The sequence below is a fragment of the Phacochoerus africanus genome, chromosome 2 (genome assembly GCF_016906955.1).
Source record: "Phacochoerus africanus isolate WHEZ1 chromosome 2, ROS_Pafr_v1, whole genome shotgun sequence".
Taxonomy (NCBI): domain Eukaryota; kingdom Metazoa; phylum Chordata; class Mammalia; order Artiodactyla; family Suidae; genus Phacochoerus; species Phacochoerus africanus.
This window is the reverse complement of record NC_062545.1, coordinates 255,984,122-256,004,210: the sequence shown is the minus strand read 5'-3', so window position 1 is coordinate 256,004,210 and position 20,089 is coordinate 255,984,122. Positions and strand designations below refer to the sequence as shown.

Below are 20,089 nucleotides of genomic sequence, written 5' to 3'. Positions count from 1 at the left end.
GCAGCTACAGCTCTGATTTAGACCCCTAGCCTGGGAACCTCCATGTGCCATGCATGCGGCCCTAGAAAAGACCAAAAAAAAAAATGAGGTCCTGCATCATTGGGTGACTGACCAGCGGATGCTGCTTGTTAACAGGCAAGGGTGCTGCTCTTCAGTCGCAGTGAGAGCTTTCTTTGGCCTTGCTAAGAATTCATACATACCCGATATTCAACAACTCCAAACACGGAGTCCCTTCTCTGTGTCTGACTCTGTACTAAGTACTTTCAAATATTAACTCTTAAACCCTATGAAAGAACATTGTGTTTATCTCCATGATTTCAACTAGAACTAGATAATGTAGTCATTATCTCTAACTACATAGCTCTTTCAAATCATGTTTCACAAATTAACAACCCCAACTGTCAGATCCAGTGGCTTTTTCCTCCACAGCACAAATATCTTTTTGTTTGTTTCCTCTCATATTTGTATGAAAGATAAAGTTACTCATTATATTTGTTTTGCATTTCTCCGTTGAAATTTATATTGATGATTCTTTTTTTATTTTTATATTGATACTTCTTTTTCTTTTCTTTTTCTTCTTCTTTTCCGTATGCCTGTGGCATACGGAAGTTGCTAGGCTAGGTGGAAGTTCCCAGGCCAGGGATCAAACCTGCACCACAGAAGCAACCCAAGCTAATGCAGTGATAATGCCAGCCAGATCCTTAATCCAATGCACCACAACAGAATTCCTAAATTGATGGTATTTCTTTTTTCTTTCTTTTTTTTTTGGTTTTTCTAGGGCCACACCCAAAGCATATGGAGGTTCCCAGGCTAGGGGTCGAATCAGCGGTAGCTGCTGGCCTACACCACAGCCACAGCAACACCAGATCCTTAACCCACATCCTCATGGATACTGACTGGATTCACTTCAGCTGAGCCAGGATGGGAACTCCCTGGTGATATTTCTATAGCAGTTACAATGTCACAGTATAATGCCTCTGAGAAAGTAGCATACACTGAGTCCTTCATAGCTGGTTATTTTAGTGACATGATTATTTTTTTCAATGGACTTCAGTTTTTTCATCTCTAAATCGGCAGTATTAATACCTACCTTGAAAGGAGAGGGGGTTTTGTTTGCTTGTTTGCTTTTTAGGGCCTCACCTGCTGCATATGGAGGTTCCCAGGCCAGGGGTCTAATTGGAGCTACAGCTGCCAGCTTACACCACAGCCACAGCAATACCAGATCCGAGCCACGTCTGCAACCTACACCACAGCTCACAGCAACGCCAGATCCTAAATCCACTGAGTAAGGCCAGGGATCAAACCCATGTCCTCAAGGATACTAGTCGGGTCCATTAACCACTGAGCCACGAAGGGGACTCCTGAAAGGATAATTTTAAAGGTAACAAAATCATCGATAACAACATTTTTTTAAAAAGATAAAATTTGGGGAGATCCCATTGTGGCTCAGAGGTTAATAACCTGTCTAGCATCCATGAAGACGTGGGTTCAATCCCTGGCTTCATTCAATGGGTTAAAGATCCGGCATTGCCTGCGGCATAGGTTGGCTGCAGCTCCGATTTGACCCCTAGCCCGGGGACTTCCATGTACTGCGGTATGGCCATAAAAAGAGAAAAAAAGATAACTTTCAGCACTGTACCATGCATGTAGCGAGGCCTTGTTTTTTCCCCCACTTTCTGTACACATTTTTATTTCCCTTCGTATTAATAGAATGGCTTCAGAATTGGAAGATCTTTTTTTTTTTTTTTTTTGTCTTTTTGCCATTTCTTGGGCTGCTCCTGCGGCATATGGAAGTTCCCAGGCTAGGGGTTGAATCGGAGCTGTAGCCACCAGCCTACGCCAGAGCCACAGCAACGTGGGATCCGAGCCGAGTCTGCAACCTACACCACAGCTCACGGCAACGCCAGATCCTTTAACCCACTGAGCAAGGGCAGGGACCGAACCCGCAACCTCATGGTTCCTAGTCGGATTCGTTAACCACTGCGCCACGACCGGAACTCCGGAAGATCATTTTTATAAGAAGCATTGAGAAAGAATCAATCTAACTGATATTCACCTCTAAGATAATTAATTTGTTCTCTCTCATAATAGTAGCCTAAGAAGAATGTAAAGTCTGGAAATTATTATACACACGAAACACTTGTACTCTGATGAAATTGAAGACTAACCTCTGTGGCTTCTAGTAGACATCACAGGCACTGCCATCAAGTATATAATTGCCTTTGAAGCAGAAGAACATCATTTAAGGGATACTGAAATAGTTCAAATGTAATCCCAGTTTGTTCATCTTATATGAATATATTCCTTTCTAATTGTGTAACTTTTAAATTTTATTTAATACTGATTATAACAGGTTTCATGTGTACAACATTATATTTCTACTGCTGTATATCCTACAACATGCTACTCACCAGAAATGTATTTTCCATCCTTTACCATACTGTTCATTCCCTTTACCCATTTTTTCCCTTCCCCTCTGGTAACTACTGCTCTGTTCTCTGTAGGTTTGGTTTGATTGGTTTGGTTTTTATTTGCTTTAGTTTTTAAGTTCCACATACAAGGAAAATCATACTGTCTTTCTCCATAGGACTTATTTCCCTTAGCACAATAACCTGAAAGTCCATTCATGTTGTAAATGGCAAAATTTCATCTTTTTATGGCTGAATAATGTTCCGCTGTGTGTGTGTGTGTGTCTGTGAACATATGTATATATACACAACATCTTCTTTATTCATTTGTTGTTGGGCACTTGGTTGTTTCCATATATTGGTGATTGTAAACAATGTTGGATGAACTTAGGGGCGCATATGTAGCAACATATCATTTCTTAAATTCCATGAGCACTACCCAGCTAAGCCCTCAGGTCCCATCTGGACTTCTGTGGCTTCCTTTGAGCTCAGTTTCCTGCCTCATCACTGCTTCCCCTAGCTTCCTTTGTGTACTGCTTGCCAAGTGGGACTTCCTGGAACACTGCTATGTTACAGTCCCTCACTGCTTTCTATTAAATCAAATCCATAGCTAGACCTGTTACTCCATGGACCTTCTTCCATTGTTTCTACTCCAACATAAGGCTCCAGTCAAGAACGAATCCTCAGGGCGTTCCCATTGTGGATCAGAAATAACAAACCCAACTAGTAACCATGAGGACTCGGGTTTGATTCCCTGGTCTCACTCCAGGGGTTAAAGACCTGGCATTGCTATCAGCTGTGGTGTAGGTCTCAGACACAGCTAGGATCCCATATTGCCGCTGATGTGGCTGTGGCATAGGGCGGCTGCTACGGCTCTGATGCCCCCCCTAGCCTGGGAACTTTTTAGGTGTGGCCCTAAAAAGCAAAAATAAATTAATTAATCAATTAATTCTATCTAGTTCCAAAACATTTTCATCACCCTGAAATAAAACCCCATACCAGTCAAGCAGTTACTCTGCCTGCTTCCCTCCCTCCTTTCTCTGGCAACCACTAATCTTTAGTTCTTTTATGCTCTTGCAAGCATTTAGCATAATGTCATGTACCTACATGGGAGGCACTCACAATAGTTTAGTGGGGGCTTCGGGTGGGTTTTTTTGTTTGTTTTTTGTTTCAGTAAGTATAATACACATATAAAGAGGCGCAAATAAGAGTAGAGCTTGATAAATTTTCGCAAACTAAACACATCCATGAAAGTTACACTGGGATCAATGAACAACATGACCAGGAGTTCCCGTCGTGGCGCAGTGGTTAACGAATCCGACTAGGAACCATGAGGTTGCGGGTCCGGTCCCTGCCCTTGCTCAGTGGGTTAACGATCCGGCGTTGCCGTGAGCTGTGGTGTAGGTTGCAGATGCGGCTCGGATCCCGCGTTGCTGTGGCTCTGGCGTAGGCCGGTGGCTACAGCTCCGATTGGACCCCTAGCCTGGGAACCTCCATATGCCGCGGGAGTGGCCCAAGAAATAGCAACAACAACAACAACAATAACAACAACAAAAGACAAAAAAATAAATAAATAAACAACATGACCAGACATAAAAAAGACTCTTTGGTCTCCCTTCTGGTCACTTCCTATCTCCCCAGTAGAAGTCACTATCCTGATTAATTTTGCTAGCACAGATTAATTTTTCCTGGGCTTGTACGTTATCATAAATGAAATCATACAATCGTACAGTGTCTGACTCCTTCTGTTCAATGCTATATTTAAGATTTATTCATAGTGTTGCATTCACTATACTTTTTATTTTTTATGGATAAGAGTGACAGATTAAGGAAAAATATTTTTTTATTATTATTATTATTGTTATTATTATATTGCCTTTTAGGGCTGCACTCACTGCATATAGAGGTTCCCAGGCTAGGGGTCTAATTGGAGCTACAGCTGCCAGCCTACACCACAGCTCATGGCAACACCAGATCCTTAACCCACTGAGTGAGGCCACAGATCAAACCCACAACCTCATGGATCCTAGTCAGATTCGTTTCCGCTGTGCCATGATGATGTCCTGAGGTAAAATATTTTAAAAGGTGATTCGGGAAGTGGGAACCGATCTTTCAGTCAAAAACAAGAGCGAGACATGGGAAAAATAGATTACACCAAAAAAATTTTTTAATTTTCCACCCTGTTTGAGATCTTAGAGGTAATAGATGGTCCTAATTTTTTTTTTCCACCGTGATCGTGGCATGCTTAAGTTCCCTGGCCAGGGATCAAAACCCTTGAAGCACAGCAGTGGTAGTGTCAAATCCTTAACTGTTAGGCCACCAGGGAACTCTGGTCCTAATTATTTCTAGTTATCAATAAAGTCAGAGATGGAACAGGTGTCATGAAAGAAACAGGCAGGGGATCTAAACTTGAGGTGGGGGGGGTAATAAATAGTAATTACCTCTATGAATTGAAGGAGTATGGATAGCAGGAGTTGAAGAGAAAGCCCAGTGTGACATGGGGCAAATTAATCTCCTGGCAATTGTTTTCCCAGTCTATAAAATGAGGATTGTAACAGAATTATCAAATTAGGTAAGTGAATGTAAAATGTATGGGACTCTCCCTGACTCTTTAATGCACAGCCTTCTTTCCACCACCTTCCTTATTTGAACGCAGATCAGAACTTGTAGCAAGGAACTAAGCAGGGTCATATTTCCCCAGCATTAAGCCTCTTGGACTTGTAATAGAAAGATGCATAAAACAGGTTTGGGATACAGATTTTGAGAAATAAGATCTGAGAATAAATATAGTACAACCCACTGGCACCCTTCACAGTTCAAAGTCAACTTTTCAATAATCCCTGTCTCACCTTTATAAAGGAATTCCTTTGCTAGGGTATATTGACCCCGACCCCTATTTCATTCATCTGATCCCACCAGTTCACCTAAGCCCCATAAGCGTCACCAGATCCTTCCCACCCTTGCACATACTCTGCAGCATTTTACCTCCACCCCCGCCCCGCCCCCGGACTTGCGGGCAAATCTTTCATCGTACCCGTCACGGACAGACAGGTCTGATGCTCCTATCAGACTTGGAGCCTTTCCAAAGTACCCATGTCTTTCACATCACAGCTCTGAAACTATGGCACAAGAGTTTCAGAGCTGTGAAACTCTTGGTCCTGAGAAATTACGCTGGAATAAATTTTGTCTGAAAACTTGGAAGCCAGCCTGGTGCTTAACTAATTTAAAATGCTCAGTCCGCAAAAAGGGACTTAGCTATTGTGTTAGGTATTACGGTGTTGTTTTAAATCCTTGAGATCTAATTATTCTTTCAACAATCAGCGCCAAACGTGCTGGGCTGGGAAGAGAAAAGCTGTAAAGAGAACCGCAAAGCTGTAGCTGCCTCCCACGCCTGCTCACACGCAACGCCCCTCTCGCAGTGCTGCAGCACTGTACAAGCGGGCGCCCTGGGGTCTTCCCTGCACAGGCGCGGACCTCGCTGAGGGGAGGGGCGGGCCCTCCAGCCCTTCAGCGCACCCGATTGGCCAGGTCTGCCGCCGTGCGTGGGCGGGACTGTGGCTGGAGCTGACCAGCCCTCAGGCAAAGCACCCGCAGGGGGCGTGGCCTGCAACCTGTCGGGGGCGGGCTGTGAGAGGGGGGCGCTGCTTCCGGGTGAGCTGCCCCGCCCCCGCGTGGGCCCAAGAGACCAGAGCTCGCGACTGTGGTGGCGGGAGTAGCGGCGTGGATTCCTTACGAAAGCCGGTGAGTGGGGGCCAGACTCCGGGAGTTGGCAGACTTGGACGCGGGGGCTCTGGCACCAAGAATTCTTGTATCCCCAGACCCAGATCGTGCTGTACTCCAAGGAGCGCCGGCGATGTCGCCGGAGACGGAGTCATTGTGGGACCCCTGTTTGGGTTCTTAGAGTTAGATGTCCCGCTGCAGCGGGGTTGGGGTCTCCGCGTGGCTATAGTCCTTGGAGACTCGGGGCTGTAGTTCTTGGAGACTCCGAGTCTCCTCTCTGGGCTCCATTCCCTCGGAGATCGCTGGGGTAGTCTCCATCAGTGCAGAGCCCGCGGTGCCTAGCAGTATGGGGGAGGGAGGTGCAAGCAATAACAGCCACTCTGTGCTAGCCTTGTATGTACGGTGCATGCATTGGCCCATTCAGTCTTACAACAGCCCATCAAGCTCAGTTCAAGCCCTTATTGGCCAGATGAGGAGACTGAAGTCACACAGCTGAAAAGTGACAGAACCAGGATTTGAACCCACGTGTAGAGACTCCAAAACCCGCAAGCCTAACCATCTTGCTGCTAGCTGCAACGAGGTCCAGAGTTGCCTTTCTACCTCTTCCCTCCCAACCTCTTTCACCAAGAGCTCTCCAGGAGTCCACCTCTGCTGATGAGCAGCTTTGAAATCTATACTTAGGAGTTCCTTTTGATTCCGTGTTTTAAGAATCCAACTGGTATCCCTGAGGATGTGGGTTTGATCCCTGCCTTTGCCCAGTGAGTTAAGGATCCAGCCTTCCTGCAAGCTGCGATATAGGTCACAGATTCCCCTTGGATCTGGCTTGGCATTGTTGTGGCTGTGGCATAGGCTGGCAGCTGCAACTCTGATTCCACCCCTAGCCTGGGAACTTCCAAATGCCTCAGCTGCATCCCTAAAAAGAAAGAAAGAAATCTATACTTAAAATATCAAAGGGGAGTTCCCGTCGTGGCGCAGTGGTTAACGAATCCGACTAGGAACCATGAGGTTGCGGGTTCGGTCCCTGCGCTTGCTCAGTGGGTTAACGATCCGGTGTTGCCATGAGCTGGGGTGTAGGTTGCAGACGCGGCTCAGATCCCACGTTGCTGTGACTCTGGCGTAGGCCAGAGACTACAGCTCCGATTAGACCCCTAGCCTGGGAACCTCCATATGCCGCGGGAGCGGCCCAAGAAATGGCAAAAAGACCAAAAAAAAAAAACAAAACAAAAAAAAACAAGGGGTAATGGTGGACACTGATGACCTCACTGCCAGAGACCTGGATTCTAGCCCCAGATCTGCCACTGGCCCCTGCACAATCTTGGCCAAATGCCTGCCCCTCTCTGAGCCCAGTTTCCCCATCATGCCAATAGTGTTCATTTCAATGATGCAATCAGCAAGCTTTATGAACCCTCCTAACCAGCATGTTCTGGGATTTTGGGAATTGGCAAATTCTCCAAATTCTCCTAATGGCTAAGCCCAGACGAGATTGGGCTCTTCAAAGGCAAGGCAAGGCCTGGGTCTCATTCTTCTCTTTTATTTCTGTTTCTAGCACCGGTTAGGCCCAGAGTAGATATTCAGAAAATGCAGGTTGAGTCAATAGGCAGCTGGTCAGTCCCGTTTCAGAACTGCCTGACACCTGCTGTCCTGGGCCTTTCTGGGACTTTGGATTTCTCAGTTCTGGCCACCTTCTCCCTCCTGGCCCTCCTGACTGCCTCCTCCCATGCTAGTGGCAGAGCCTGCCATAGCTGGCAGTAGCTCCCAACCCTCTGTGCCAAGACCACAGCCTCTGGAATCCTCAGCAGAGCACAACAACAGGGAATCGGACCCTGCAGCTCTTCTCAGCCCCTCCTGGTGGTAGTTCTCAGGGCCCAGCTTCCGTTACTCCCCACTTGAGGAAGTTACCTTCTAAGGAAAGAGGTAACTTCCTAATCAATCTGAGAATTTACCCATCCCTCAGTGTCCCCTCTTCCATGAAGCCATCCATCCTTGTCTCTCAGAGACACAGGTCCCTCCCCTTGCACCTAGTCCACCCCTCTACAGTAGCGTCTGGGTGGTGATTATTTTTCCTCCACCACATAAGCTGCTGGAAGGCAGAGATACGACCTCAGAGGTCTTAGAAGACTCGTGGCCCACACAGATTTGAGTGGAAGTCCCTTCCCGGTGTGGTACCGAAGGCACCGCTGTGACGGCACTCTAGGAGGTTACACCCTGCTCACTTCTACTCCGCATAATAGTAAAAATAGCTGCATGTTTACCGTGCAGCTACTTGTGCCAGGCACATACCTCGTTCCCTATCTCTGATCTTCTCTGCAGCTCTGCACCTCTGATGGTATCATTCCCATTTCAGAAATTGCGAAATGCAGATTCCGCAGCATTGCCCAAAGTCGCCCACAGAGCACAGGGTCTGTTGGCCTCTGAAACATGGTTCTTTCTGCCCTGCCTGATACAGCCTTTCAGTTAAGCCAACCCATTCTGAATCCCAAAGTGACTTGCCCTTGTCTTCAGTGGGGCATCGCAGGGTTTCAGCTGTGGCTTATGGGCTCCCTTGATCTGGGAGAAGGGCCACTCCCAAGTATGTGAAACTCTTCCAGTCTTTGAGGGACTTTTGGCAAAGCAAAACCTCCACCTGGATTTGGCTCTGCAAACAGAAAAGCACCTCCGTTGCTTGGATATTTATTACTACACAGATATTTATTAAGCACGAGTTGTAACAGAATGACTACGTGTGGTGCAGGTAACAGGGAACTTGAGCAGAAGCCAAGAGACCCATGGTCAAGCCCAGCTCTGCACCTGACTCTGGGGATGTCAGACCCCTCCCGTCGCCTTTCTCCACCCTGCTTTCCACATCAGAATGTAAGAGGTTAAATGGTATTGGTGATGTTCAACATTTTAATTTTTTCTGCACTAATACCCATTTCTCAAATGTCTTGCTGAATCCAAAATTAAAGGGGGAGGGGACAGAAAAAAATGGAACTGCCCTAGTGAGGCCTCCCCATCACTACTTTCTCCCCCTCCTCTCTTGTCCCTCATCCCCAAACCCTCCTCTCCTCTGGTGAATTAGACTGCAAGGCCCCTAGGCAACCCAGCCCTGTGGCTTCTGATAAGCAGAAGGCATGTGCAGCCTTCTCATGTCGATGTGGGATTGAGGCCAGTGGAATACAGCTCTGGATTCCAGAAGCTAGGGTCCCCCTGCTACAAAAGTAGCCTTAAAGTGAATCAGAGACCTAAAGACCTGGCTTCAAAACGTGAGCTGCCTCTGCAGATTGACAGTGAGCAAGTCACTTAACCTCTCTGAGCCTCTGCCATTCAATGAGATAATAAATATATAAAGTTCCTAGTGCAGTGCCCAGCACATAAATACACCCCATATATTTTTCTCTGCTCTCCTCCATCTCTCTAGCCCCAAGGCAGAGAGATGCCTACTGAATCAAGTGTGGGGTATTGTAGGGAAAACCTGTCTAGAACTAACTCACAGTCTGGCTTAGTCACCAGCTAGCTCCCTGGTCTTGCACAAATGATTTAGGCTCTCTGAGCTGGGCTAATCCCTGGCAGACCTGAGAGCAAAAATTCTCACCAAAAGGGCACTCAGGACTTTGTATCCGCCGAAGAATCGTTCAGCTGGGGGTTGGGACATCTGGGGAGGCCTGGCTGGCCCCTGGGTCTGTTGATGTGGCTGCCTCAGGGGCGTGGTGGGAGGGTGGATCCCGCGTGGCTCCGGATAAGCCCGCCAAGGAGGAGGATCAGACAAAAGAGGCCCCTGACTGGTTGGGAGGGAGCCAAAGGGGCCTGGAAAACTAGGGGCCAGGGAGAGGGAAAGGCGTTATCAGTATACTAAGGGGCCTCCACACCGGGGCCAGAGACTGTGCAGCCTCGGGTAAGTCCCTGAGCCTCTCTGGGCCTTGAGGTCCAATTCATCCAAGCAGGGATTGGTGGCTCTTTTTTTTTTCCTCTCTTACTTGGCTATTAGGTATCTCCAAAAGGAAATGTCTAAAACAGAGCTCTCCAGCTCCTCTCCAAGCCAGGCTCCCCACCGCCTTCTTCCTGCCTATCCTTGTCTCCCGTGGCTCTCTAGGTCACGGCTAGAGCATCTGCCCTAGGAGACAGCCTCTTGGCCGCCTTAGGGTGCCCCCCCTTCCCCGCCACTCTAGCCCCATAGCTGCTGTTCCTCTGCTTCTCTTTGGCTCTGCTCAGGCTGCAAGAATTATCTTCCTAAAGCCAGGCTTTGACCCGGCCCCTCCCCCGCCCCCTGCTCAGAAATCTTTCCGGTCCTCAGTCTGGCTCCCCTCCTCACTTACCACATCCCCTGTTGCCCCTCCAGTCCTCAGAGCATCCACAGCCCGTCCCCCTGCTCCACCCTTGACCCCTTTCTTTACCTCTGCCAAGGTGAATGCATTCATCCTGCAAAACCAAGTTCAAGTCCGATCTTCTTCGCACAAGCTTCTTCTGACCTCCTAACTCTAAATGGGAAGTCATGCTTCCTTTGTGGTAGGCTCCGCCTCTCTGAGATGCCCTCGGTCAGCCGGGCCTCCCAGGACCGCAATGCCAACTGGAGACATCATGTGTGCGAGTGCCCAGCATGGCCTGGCACACAGTAGGTGCTCAAGAAACCAACGTTAATGCCCCAGCTTCATTCTGTCTCACGCCCCTTTTTTGACATTTAGGGCATATTGTCTTGTACCTCATGTGGTTAAATATTTACTGTGTGTGCAGGGTGCTGTAGGGGTGGCAGGAATGAACTAACTGTGGACCCTGCCCTGCAGGAGCTCTGTCCACTGGGACAAGATAAGCTAGGTCCACAGGGAACTGTCATCTAAGAGAAATTGTGATCTGGACAAGAAGAGATGCTGCAGAGGGAGAAGGAAGGAGGGGCTGCCTGGTGGAGAACCTGGCAGGATTTGGGAGTGGGGGAGTTGTAGAAAGAGCACTAGCCTCCTAGGGAAAGAGAGGGTGAGCCAGAAGGAAGTGTGGCTAGTTCTGAGGAAGCAGCAGGAGTTCTCATGGGCTGGAAAAGACAGCTGCCATGGCTTTTCCACAGGGGGTGTCTCTCTGTCTGTCGGGCATGGTGCTATTTTATCCTCTTAGTGTGGGTCCTGCCTGATAAGAAGTCCAGGTACCAAGGGATTGGGGTGCTTTTCCATAGTGGTAGAATTACAGGAGATTTTGTCCCCCTTTTTTTGCTTATCTGTACTTTTCTAAAATTTCTGCCATGCACATGGACCTTGTTCATGGAATAGGCAAAGTTTAAGTGGTGGCCAGTCCATCCCAGCCTGATTCTTTGATAAAATACAATGAAAATGAGTTACTAGAGACATGTTTTTATAAAAGAGAGAGACCATATAAAATCCAAACCCAGAGTTTATATTACTAGATTGAGATTGCTCTCGAAGTTTCTGAAGGCCTACTTTTATGCGTCTGCCTATCTTGGTGAAGACCAACAGGGATTGGTGAACCCCACTAGGAGTAGCCCTGGGGTACAGAGCAGAAGAGTTAGGAATCTGGAAGAGCCTGGGGGTGCGTGACCACCTCCCAGGGGCAGGGACCATGTCTCATGTACCTCCCATCATCCCACAGAGCTGAGCACGAAGCAGAACCCCCAGGAGCCCTCCATTCCAACCAGCTGGCTGCTCTCTGTGCCCCCTGCCCACCATGCAGCCCCAGTCAGTCCTGCACAGCGGCTACTTCCACCCACTGCTTCGGACCTGGCAGACAGCTGCCACCAGCCTTAGTGCCTCCAACCTCATCTACCCCATCTTTGTCACGTGAGTCCCCAAAGAGCCAGGTCTCTGTTCTGCAGGGGGTGTGTTGGGGGGACATGACCAGAGCGGGTGTCTGTGTTACTGTTGGGGGGTAAAGTGAGCTGTCAGCTTGGAGCACGAGGTATTGGAAGTGGCCCGCTGGGTTAAGGACAGCCATCTGGGGGCGGGGGGGGAGCTTGCAAAGAGTAGTCTTCCTGTTTGGCAAATAAAAATAACCCTTGGAGTTCCTGTCGTGGTGCAGTGGTTAACGAATCTGACTAGGAACCATGAAATTGCGGGTTCGATCCCTGGCCTTGCTCAGTGGGTTAAGGATCCAGCGTTGCCGTGAGCTGTGGTATAGGTTGCAGACACAGCTTGGATCCCACGTTGCTGTGGCTCTGGCACAGGCCGGCAGCTACAGCTCCTATTGGACCCCTAGCCTGGGAACCTCCATATGCCGAGGGAGTAGCCCTAGAAAAGACAAAAAAAACAAAAATGAAAAAAAATAACCCTTACCTGTCATCCTGAGCTTTTGCAGTAAAATAGCATCTGGTTTGTTTTTTTTTGTTTGTTTGTTTTGTTTGTTTGTTTGTTTTTGCAATAAAACAGAAGCTGAGGAGATGTTCTGTAGGTTGTAAAGTGCTGTATGCATGTAAGAGGTGGCAGCTGTGATCATTCATGATAGAATCAGCTGACCCTTCCTGAGGGCTTACTGTGTCCCAGGTAGCACTGTGCTGAGCTCCTACATAGGTTGTCTCCTTCAATCCTGACAGTATTCTCATGAGAAAAATAGGAATATTATCCCTTGGAATGTCATAGCCACGAGGGCAGGGATTTTTGTCTGTTTTGTTCACTGCATATCATCAGAGCCTAGAACAGTATCAGGCACATAACAAGTGCTCAATAAATATGTGTTGAATGAATGACTGAATCCACTCAGAATCCAGGTGAGGCATTCCTGTCATGGCGCAGCGGAAACAAATCCAACTGAGGACTATGAGGTTGTGGGTTCGATCCCTGGCCTTGCGCAGTGGGTTGAGGATCTGGTGTTACCATGAGCTGTGGTGTAGGTCGCAGACACGGCTCAGATCCTGCGTTGCTGTGGCTGTGGTGTAGGCCAGCAGCTACAGCTCTGATTGGACCCCTAGCCTGGGCACCTCCATATGCCATGGAGGCGGCCCTAAAAAGCGAAAAAAAAGGAATACAGGTGAAGGGACTGAAGGTCAAAGAAAGTACCATTTGGCCAAGGTCGCCCAGTCAGTAAGTGGCTGGGATAGCAGGTGAGGACCTTCTGACCTCAGAGTGTAAGTTTTTAACCACTTGCTGCCTTCCTGTGAGTGCTGTTGTTTTAGTACAGTTGCTTGTTGTCACTGTTATTCTTGTTCCTATTATTATTTCAGGCCCTGGGCTTGACCAGGCAGGGGAACCAGATACTGGATCCCATCCCTCTCCCACCATTTGCACCTCCGTATCCTTCCCCAGCTTCCCCACCATTCTTCCCAGTCACCCCCTCACCACTGGCCCTTCCCACAGTTACCAATCCATAGCCCATCCCCGGCTCTTGCAGGGATGGTCCTGATGACAAACAGCCCGTCGCCAGCCTCCCAGGAGTGGCCAGGTAGGCGACACGGTTGGGAGGGAGGGTTAGGATGGAGGGAGTGATTTCACAGGTGGAGGTGCCCGGAAGCAGAAGCAGACCCAGGAGCAGATGGTCCGGAGAGGCCGACTTCAGCTCAGAAGGGTTTTCGCAGGGTCAGAGCTGTTCCACAGCAGTAGAGGCAGCATTGTGCAGTACTGAGCTGCCCGTCTCCAGAGGCATCATAGCAGAGGAGAGCTGAACTCCAGATCGGAGTTCAGTAAGAGCACTTTAAAGGGGCCTTTCACAGCTGAATCCCATACCTCTGCTCTGTGGAGCCTCAGTTTTCCCATCTGTTCAGTGGGTGCATTCCTGCCCCTCCCCATACTGTGGGGCTCGAACCCTCCTGGGGTCAAGTGCAACTTGGCTCTTAAGAGAGGCACAGGCCACAGGGGTGGGGGGAATCCCCTGCCTGGGACCTGCCTCACTTTAGCCCCTGCACGTAGATATGGCGTGAACCGTCTGGAAGAGATGCTGAAGCCCCTGGTGGAAGAGGGCCTGCGCTGCGTCCTGATCTTCGGTGTCCCCAGCAGAATTCCCAAGGTGAAGAATTGGAGGTGGGATCAGAGGGAAGGGGAGGGGGCTTCGGTGAGGATAAGCTGAGCTTCCACGCTGACCACACCCTCGCTCTGGCCTTGTGTTGGTCCTGCAGCCACCAGTGAATGGACATGACCCCTGCCCTTAAAATAGGAGCCGTGGGAGTTCCTGTTATGGCGTAGTGATTACATGAGCTGTGGTATAGGTCGCAGAGCCAGCTCAGATCTGGCGTTGCTGTTGCTGTGGCAAAGGCCAGCAGCTACAGCTCCAATTTGACCCCTAGCCTGGGAACTCCCATATGCCGCAGGTACAGCCCTAAAAAGCAAAAACAAGCAAACAAACGAACAAAAAAACCAGGAGCCATGTAGGGCCAGGAAGCTAAGTAGGGCTGCAGCTCCCTGAACGGGCAAGTCAGGTCCCCTCTGCAAAATGGGAACAGTGCTCACTGTGCCTTCTCGTCTAGGGCAGTGGTAGTGCTAAAGGAGAGGGCCAGGGGAGTTCCCGCTGTGGTGCAGTGGGTTAATGATCTGCTTGTCTCTGGTGTCGCCGGTTCAGTCCCAGGCCAGGCGCAGTGGGTTAAGGATCCCACATAGCTGCAGCTGTGGCGTAATGTTGCAGGTGTGGTTCCGATTCAGTCCTTGGCCCAGGAACTTCCATATGCCAAGGGTGTGGCTGAAAAAGGAAAAAATAAAAAGAGAGGGCCAGGGGTGCACTCTGCTGGCTGGCCACCATGCCTCCTATAGGCTTCTTGTGACAGACACACCACTTTGTCCTTCCTCGGCCACCAGGATGAGCGGGGCTCTGCAGCCGACTCCGAGGACTCCCCAGCTATTGAGGCGATCCGTCTGCTGCGCAAGAACTTCCCGAGCCTCCTGGTGGCCTGCGATGTCTGCCTGTGCCCCTACACCTCCCACGGTCACTGCGGTGAGCTCCCTCTTTCCACCGGCCCTGCCACCAGCTGCGCTCCCACTATACTCCTCGAGACACTTCCCCAAACTCATCTGTCTGTCCTGCAGGGCTTCTGAGTGAGAATGGGTCATTCCAAGCTGAGGAGAGCCGCCAGCGGCTGGCGGAGGTGGCACTGGCCTATGCCAAGGCAGGTGAGTGAGCCACCAGCAGGGATGAGCACCTTTGGGTCAGGGAGGTGGCAGGGTGGGACGGAGGTTCCCAGAGCTCTGAAGGCTACCCTCTGCCCTTCAGGATGTCAGGTGATAGCCCCGTCGGACATGATGGATGGACGCGTGGAAGCCATCAAGGAGGCTCTGATGGCACATGGATTCGGCAACCGGGGTAGGGGCAGGGAGTGCAGGGAGGGGTGGGAGGAGGTGAGAAAGCCTGGACCAGACCTGCCCCGACATCTGCACCTCAGATGGAGAAAGCAAGGCCCAGAGCTCCAGGGGGATTAGGACATAGGCCCCTACATCCGGCCTGGGTCTTTTGTCTCTTTGTCACATCACCCTGGGACATCTGGAAAGAGCTGGCTGAGCCGAGCCCCCCATTGTCTCCCTTTAGGTATCAGTGATGAGCTATAGCGCCAAATTCGCTTCCTGTTTCTACGGACCTTTCCGGTGAGTGGGGATGGATAGGGGTCTGTTGGTGAATCCCTGACCTATTAGCCCAAAGCCAGAGCCCACCCTGGTGCTCCTGCTTCCTAGGGATGCAGCTCAATCAAGCCCAGCTTTTGGAGATCGCCGCTGCTACCAGCTGCCGCCTGGAGCACGAGGCCTGGCCCTCCGAGCAGTGGTGAGTGACCAAGCGCTCAGCCCCACCCACCCCATGTCCCAGGCACCTCGCCCCCCAGGGAACTGCCCACACCTCACCTCACCCCTTAGGACCGGGATGTACGGGAAGGAGCCGACATGCTCATGGTGAAGCCAGGAATGCCCTACCTGGACATCGTGCGGGAGGTAAAGACCAAGGTGAGGAGTTCATGTCGTGGCGCAGTGGTTAACGAATCCGACTAGGAACCATGAGGCTGCGGGTTCGATCCCTGCCCTTGCTCCATGGGTTCAGGATCCAGCATTGCCGTGAGCTGTGGTGTAGGTCGCAGACACAGCTCGGATCTGGTGTTGCTGTGGCTCTGGCGTAGGCCGGCGGCTACAACTCCAATTTGACCCCTAACCTGGGAACCTCCATATGCCACAGGAGCTGCCCAAGAAAAATGGCAAAAAGAAAAAAAAAAAAAAAAACCAAGGTGAGCACAGACAGGGCAGAGGCCGGAGGGGGCTAGGGGAGACGAAAGTGTGCCCACAGATTCTGGGACCTCCAATCGAGAGGTGGCTGAATCTCAGAGATGGAAGCTATCCACCCCCACGAACAGGAATCCTCCCATTCCTGTCCCCAGCCCTGCCCGGGAACCACTGTGGGCCTCTGTGCCCGGATGCGCAGGAGCCTCTAAACAGCTCTGCCTTAACAGCACAAGAATGAGGCGTTCCCTTGGTGGCTCAGCAGAAACGAATCCAATTAGGAACCATGAGGTTGCGGGTTCGATCCTTGGCCTCGCTCAGTGAGTTAAGGATCTGGCTCAGATCCCACTGCCGTGGCTGTGGTGTAGGCCCACAGCTGTAGCTCCAGTTAGACCCCCTAGCCTGGGACCCTCCATATGCTACATGTGCGGCCCTAAAAAGCAAAAAAAAAAAAAAAAAAGACAAAAAGACAAAAAAAGAATGAGCCAGGCTACCAGCAGCGCTATCTCAGGGCATGGGGCTCAAGACCAAGTGAGTGGGGAAAAGGGGACACTCCCAAAGGCACAACCCCTCCACTTCAACCTGTCTCCCCCCCACCACCACCCCCACCTCTTCTCTGCAGCATCCTGAGCTCCCTCTTGCTGTGTACCACGTTTCTGGAGAGTTTGCCATGCTGTGGCACGGGGCCCAGGCCGGGGCATTTGATCTCAAGACTGCAGTACTGGAGGTCATGACTGCCTTCCGTAGAGCTGGTAAGCAGGCAGGGCGGGGTTTTTTTTTTTTGACCTGTTCCACAAGGGCTGGTAAGCACTTTGCCCTGATAGGCAAACAAAGCCATGAGACAGCCTGGAATCTCATGCCTGGAAATACAGTGATCTGAACAAACAGGACGAGGAAGGGATATGAAACGGCCAAAGAGAATGTAGGCCAGTGAAGGCAGCAGAGCCCTCTGTTACTTTTGGTTTTGAGACCTTGGCCAAGCCCCTTCTCTCTCCTCAGTGTCCCCGTTTATTTATTTATTTATTTATTGGTCTTTTTTGTCTCTTTAGGGCCGCACCTGCAGCGCATGGAGGTCCCCAGGCTATAGGGGATCCAAGCCAATGCTAGCCTACGCCAGAGCCACAGCAACGCAGGATTGGAGCTGTGCCTGTGACCTACACCACAGCTCACAGCAATGCTGGATCCTTAACCCACTGAGCAAGGCGGGGAATTGAATCCACCACCTCATGGTTCCTAGTCAGATTTGTTTCCACTGTGCCCCGATGGGAACTCCCAGTGTCCCCATTTATAAACTTGAGATAAGATAGCTGGTGCACTGATGTCAAGAGGTTTAAGTGAGATGATACGTGTAATCGGCATAGGTGTATCACTCCCTAAATGGGAGCTAGTTTCATATTGAGCACACAGTGTGAGGAGGAAACTCACAGCTTACCTGTTTCCCCCACTGTGCAATTTTACCCTCCCGTGTGGCTCAGCAGGTCAACGATCCAGTGTTGTCACTGCAGCAGCTCAGGTCGCTGCTATAGCACAGGTTCTAGGAACTTCCCCGTGCCTTGGGAGCAGTCAAAAAAAAAAAAAAAGGGAAAAAAATGTATACATCGGCAAACAGGTCCAGAAAGAGAAAATGTCTTCCCCAAGGTCACGCACTGTACAGAGCTAGGACAGACGAGAACTGGACCCAGTCTAGGTTGTGACACCCATGGGCTATGCCACTTCATGGTAGCCTGCTTCCCCCCACAGCCCTCATCTCCCAGAAGGGATTCCCAAAGCCGATCTGATGCTTCCTCCCGGTTCCCTCCCCCGCTTCCTGCTTCTCTCCCAACCCAGGTGCCGACGTCATCATCACCTACTACACACCTCAGCTATTGCAGTGGCTGAAGGACTGATGGAGAAAGTATGCCAGACCCAAGAACTAGAACTTTAAAAATTCCTGAGCCTTGCAGAAGTGACAACCAAAGTAAACACTGCTTTTAGAACTGTGCGCTTGTGCCCTCTTCCTGCTTAATGTGCTGGCAGGTGCCCAGAAGCCCTGGGTGGTTTTTGCCAAATCTTACCCTCCCAGCCACATCCTCCCAAGCTGTCCCAGCCACCGCCCCCCCTCCCCGATGCCTCCCCTAGGTCAGCCCTGAGGCTCACCTCTGCCACCCCAGCTCCTTCCTCTGGTTTGGCTTCAGCTTAAAAGCCACCCCGAGTCAGGGGCATTGGCTCCGTGGGGCCTGGGAGAAGGGCTTGGAGCATTAAGGGAAGAGGAGGGCGGTTGGATCTTGAACCCAAGCTCGAGGCCCCTGGCAGCAGAGCTGGGCGCACTGGGACTGAGGCCTAGTTTGGCACCCTGGGTTCAGTTGAGATTTGCTGCGATTCCACGGGAAGACGCGTTCCACAGAGGCCAGGGGCTGCCAGGCTTCCTGAGCTCTCCTGTTGTTTTCTGAGCGGTAAACACAGAGAAGAATTACTCATTAACAGGCAGAGAAGAATTGCTCATTAACAGGCAGGAATGCTGCCTAAGGATTGAAAATCAGAAGCAAAGAGAGAGCTCCTGTCACAGATGCCACCACCAAAAAGGCTTTTTATTGAAGAGAGTGGTTTTTGTTTTTGTTTTTGTTTTTGAGAATGTCTGCTTTGTGCCCAAGCTCAATGCTGAGTCCCAGGGCTGTAATAGGACAGACCTCAGCCTCTGCCTGCCATGGACAAGAACAGGGGTGACAGACAAGAAAACACAACAGTTACGAATTGTAATACATTGTTACAAATTGAGGGAAAGAAAGAAAGGCAGAATGAAAGATGATGGGCCTCTCTGGAAAAGCCCTCCCTGAGTCTGAGGGACAAGGAAAGAGCCTTAGGAAGGGCGCAGGGAAGCAGCTACCAGAAGCCACAAGGACGACACAGAGTATGTGGCTCCTGCACTGGGAGGGGCTTGGCAGGGCCACTGGGAGTCAGATGAGGAGAAGGAAGGTGGACCACGGGACTGGAGGTTGGAAAGGTAGACCCTGCGCTTCCAGAGGAAGCTTGGGTTTTATTCTGCATCTGAGAGGAAGCCATCTGAAACATCTTCACCAGGAATTGCACGTGTTCCAATTTCCCCCATTCCGCTGCTAGGGAAAAAAGTGGAGGAGCCGGTCAGGAAAAGCCTGGCTGGGAGGCTGTCGTCGATCCCAGGGAACGATGAGAGTGGCCTGGACCAGGGTGGTGGCAGTGGAGAGAGAGAAGGAAGCAGGATGCCTTCAGGTTATATTCTGGAGCAGACTTCACTGATGCTTTCACATTGAGGGGTTGGGGGAGGGAATGAGAGAAAAGAGGGGTGTTTTCGTGGGCTTCTGGCTTGAGCAACTGGTTGAGTGGTTTCCATTCACCCTTCTGAAGGTGTCGCAACAAGGCCCAGCCAGGGCCCAGTTTGCCAGTCTACCTGTTCATCTACAAAGTGACAGGGAATCCCAGCTCTAGAAACAAAGTAAGCTGAATGTAGACAGGAAAGCAGTACAACCTGTTTTCAAATTTAGAAATATTTGAGGCAGAGGCAGCTCCCGTCTGACACCTGGTGGTCGTCCCCAAAGCCGTGGCCAACTTCACTGAAAACCTAATCTCATTCTGCCTTTGGGAGGTGGCCAAGACTTGAAGAGTCACCTGGAGGCCCGAAACATTCATGGAAGCTGAGCCATGGATGGGCCTCAGGGCTTGGACCCCACCGGAACTTTCTGCCACCGTAGTTTCTGGCCCATTTCTGGTTAGTATGGAAGGGAATGTTCTTCAAAGCCATCCCACACTCATCATTGCTAAGCACACATGGGGCCTGCTCTGTTCTAGGCACAGGAAATGGGAGGCAGGCCCTGCCCTTTCGCTACAAACAGTCCTCAGGAGGCAAATAACTCTGTG

At 50.4% G+C, this 20,089-nt stretch overlaps 1 protein-coding gene across 3 annotated transcripts; it reads left to right on the top strand.

Annotated features, from left to right (window-relative positions):
* Positions 1–6,036: 6,036 nt before the first annotated feature.
* Positions 6,037–18,200, top strand: ALAD (aminolevulinate dehydratase). 3 transcript variants are annotated; one of them, XM_047768200.1, is made up of 13 exons: positions 6,037–6,149; positions 8,860–8,978; positions 11,697–11,884; positions 13,428–13,478; positions 13,943–14,039; positions 14,822–14,957; positions 15,050–15,133; positions 15,234–15,323; positions 15,547–15,601; positions 15,689–15,776; positions 15,866–15,952; positions 16,842–16,971; positions 18,047–18,200. In XM_047768200.1, the coding sequence occupies exons 3-13, from the start codon at positions 11,772–11,774 to the stop codon at positions 18,103–18,105; spliced, it is 990 nt and encodes a 329-aa protein (XP_047624156.1). In that variant the 5' UTR covers positions 6,037–6,149; positions 8,860–8,978; positions 11,697–11,771; the 3' UTR covers positions 18,106–18,200. The 3 variants fall into 3 exon arrangements, with proteins under 3 accessions (XP_047624156.1, XP_047624154.1, XP_047624155.1); XM_047768198.1 differs by lacking the exon at positions 8,860–8,978; XM_047768199.1 differs by lacking the exons at positions 6,037–6,149; positions 8,860–8,978 and adding an exon at positions 9,939–9,999.
* The last annotated feature ends 1,889 nt before the right edge of the window (positions 18,201–20,089 follow it).

What these genes read in the sequence shown, in the direction of transcription:
- ALAD (XM_047768198.1), top strand. Translation starts at nt 11,772, where the DNA reads ATGCAGCCCCAGTCAGTCCTGCACAGCGGCTACTTCCACCCACTGCTT. An exon ending in ACATGGATTCGGCAACCGGG is followed by an intron (nt 15,324 to 15,546) that starts GTAGGGGCAGGG and finishes TCTCCCTTTAGG; the next exon opens with TATCAGTGATGAGCTATAGC. An exon ending in TGCGGGAGGTAAAGACCAAG is followed by an intron (nt 15,953 to 16,841) that starts GTGAGGAGTTCA and finishes TCTTCTCTGCAG; the next exon opens with CATCCTGAGCTCCCTCTTGC.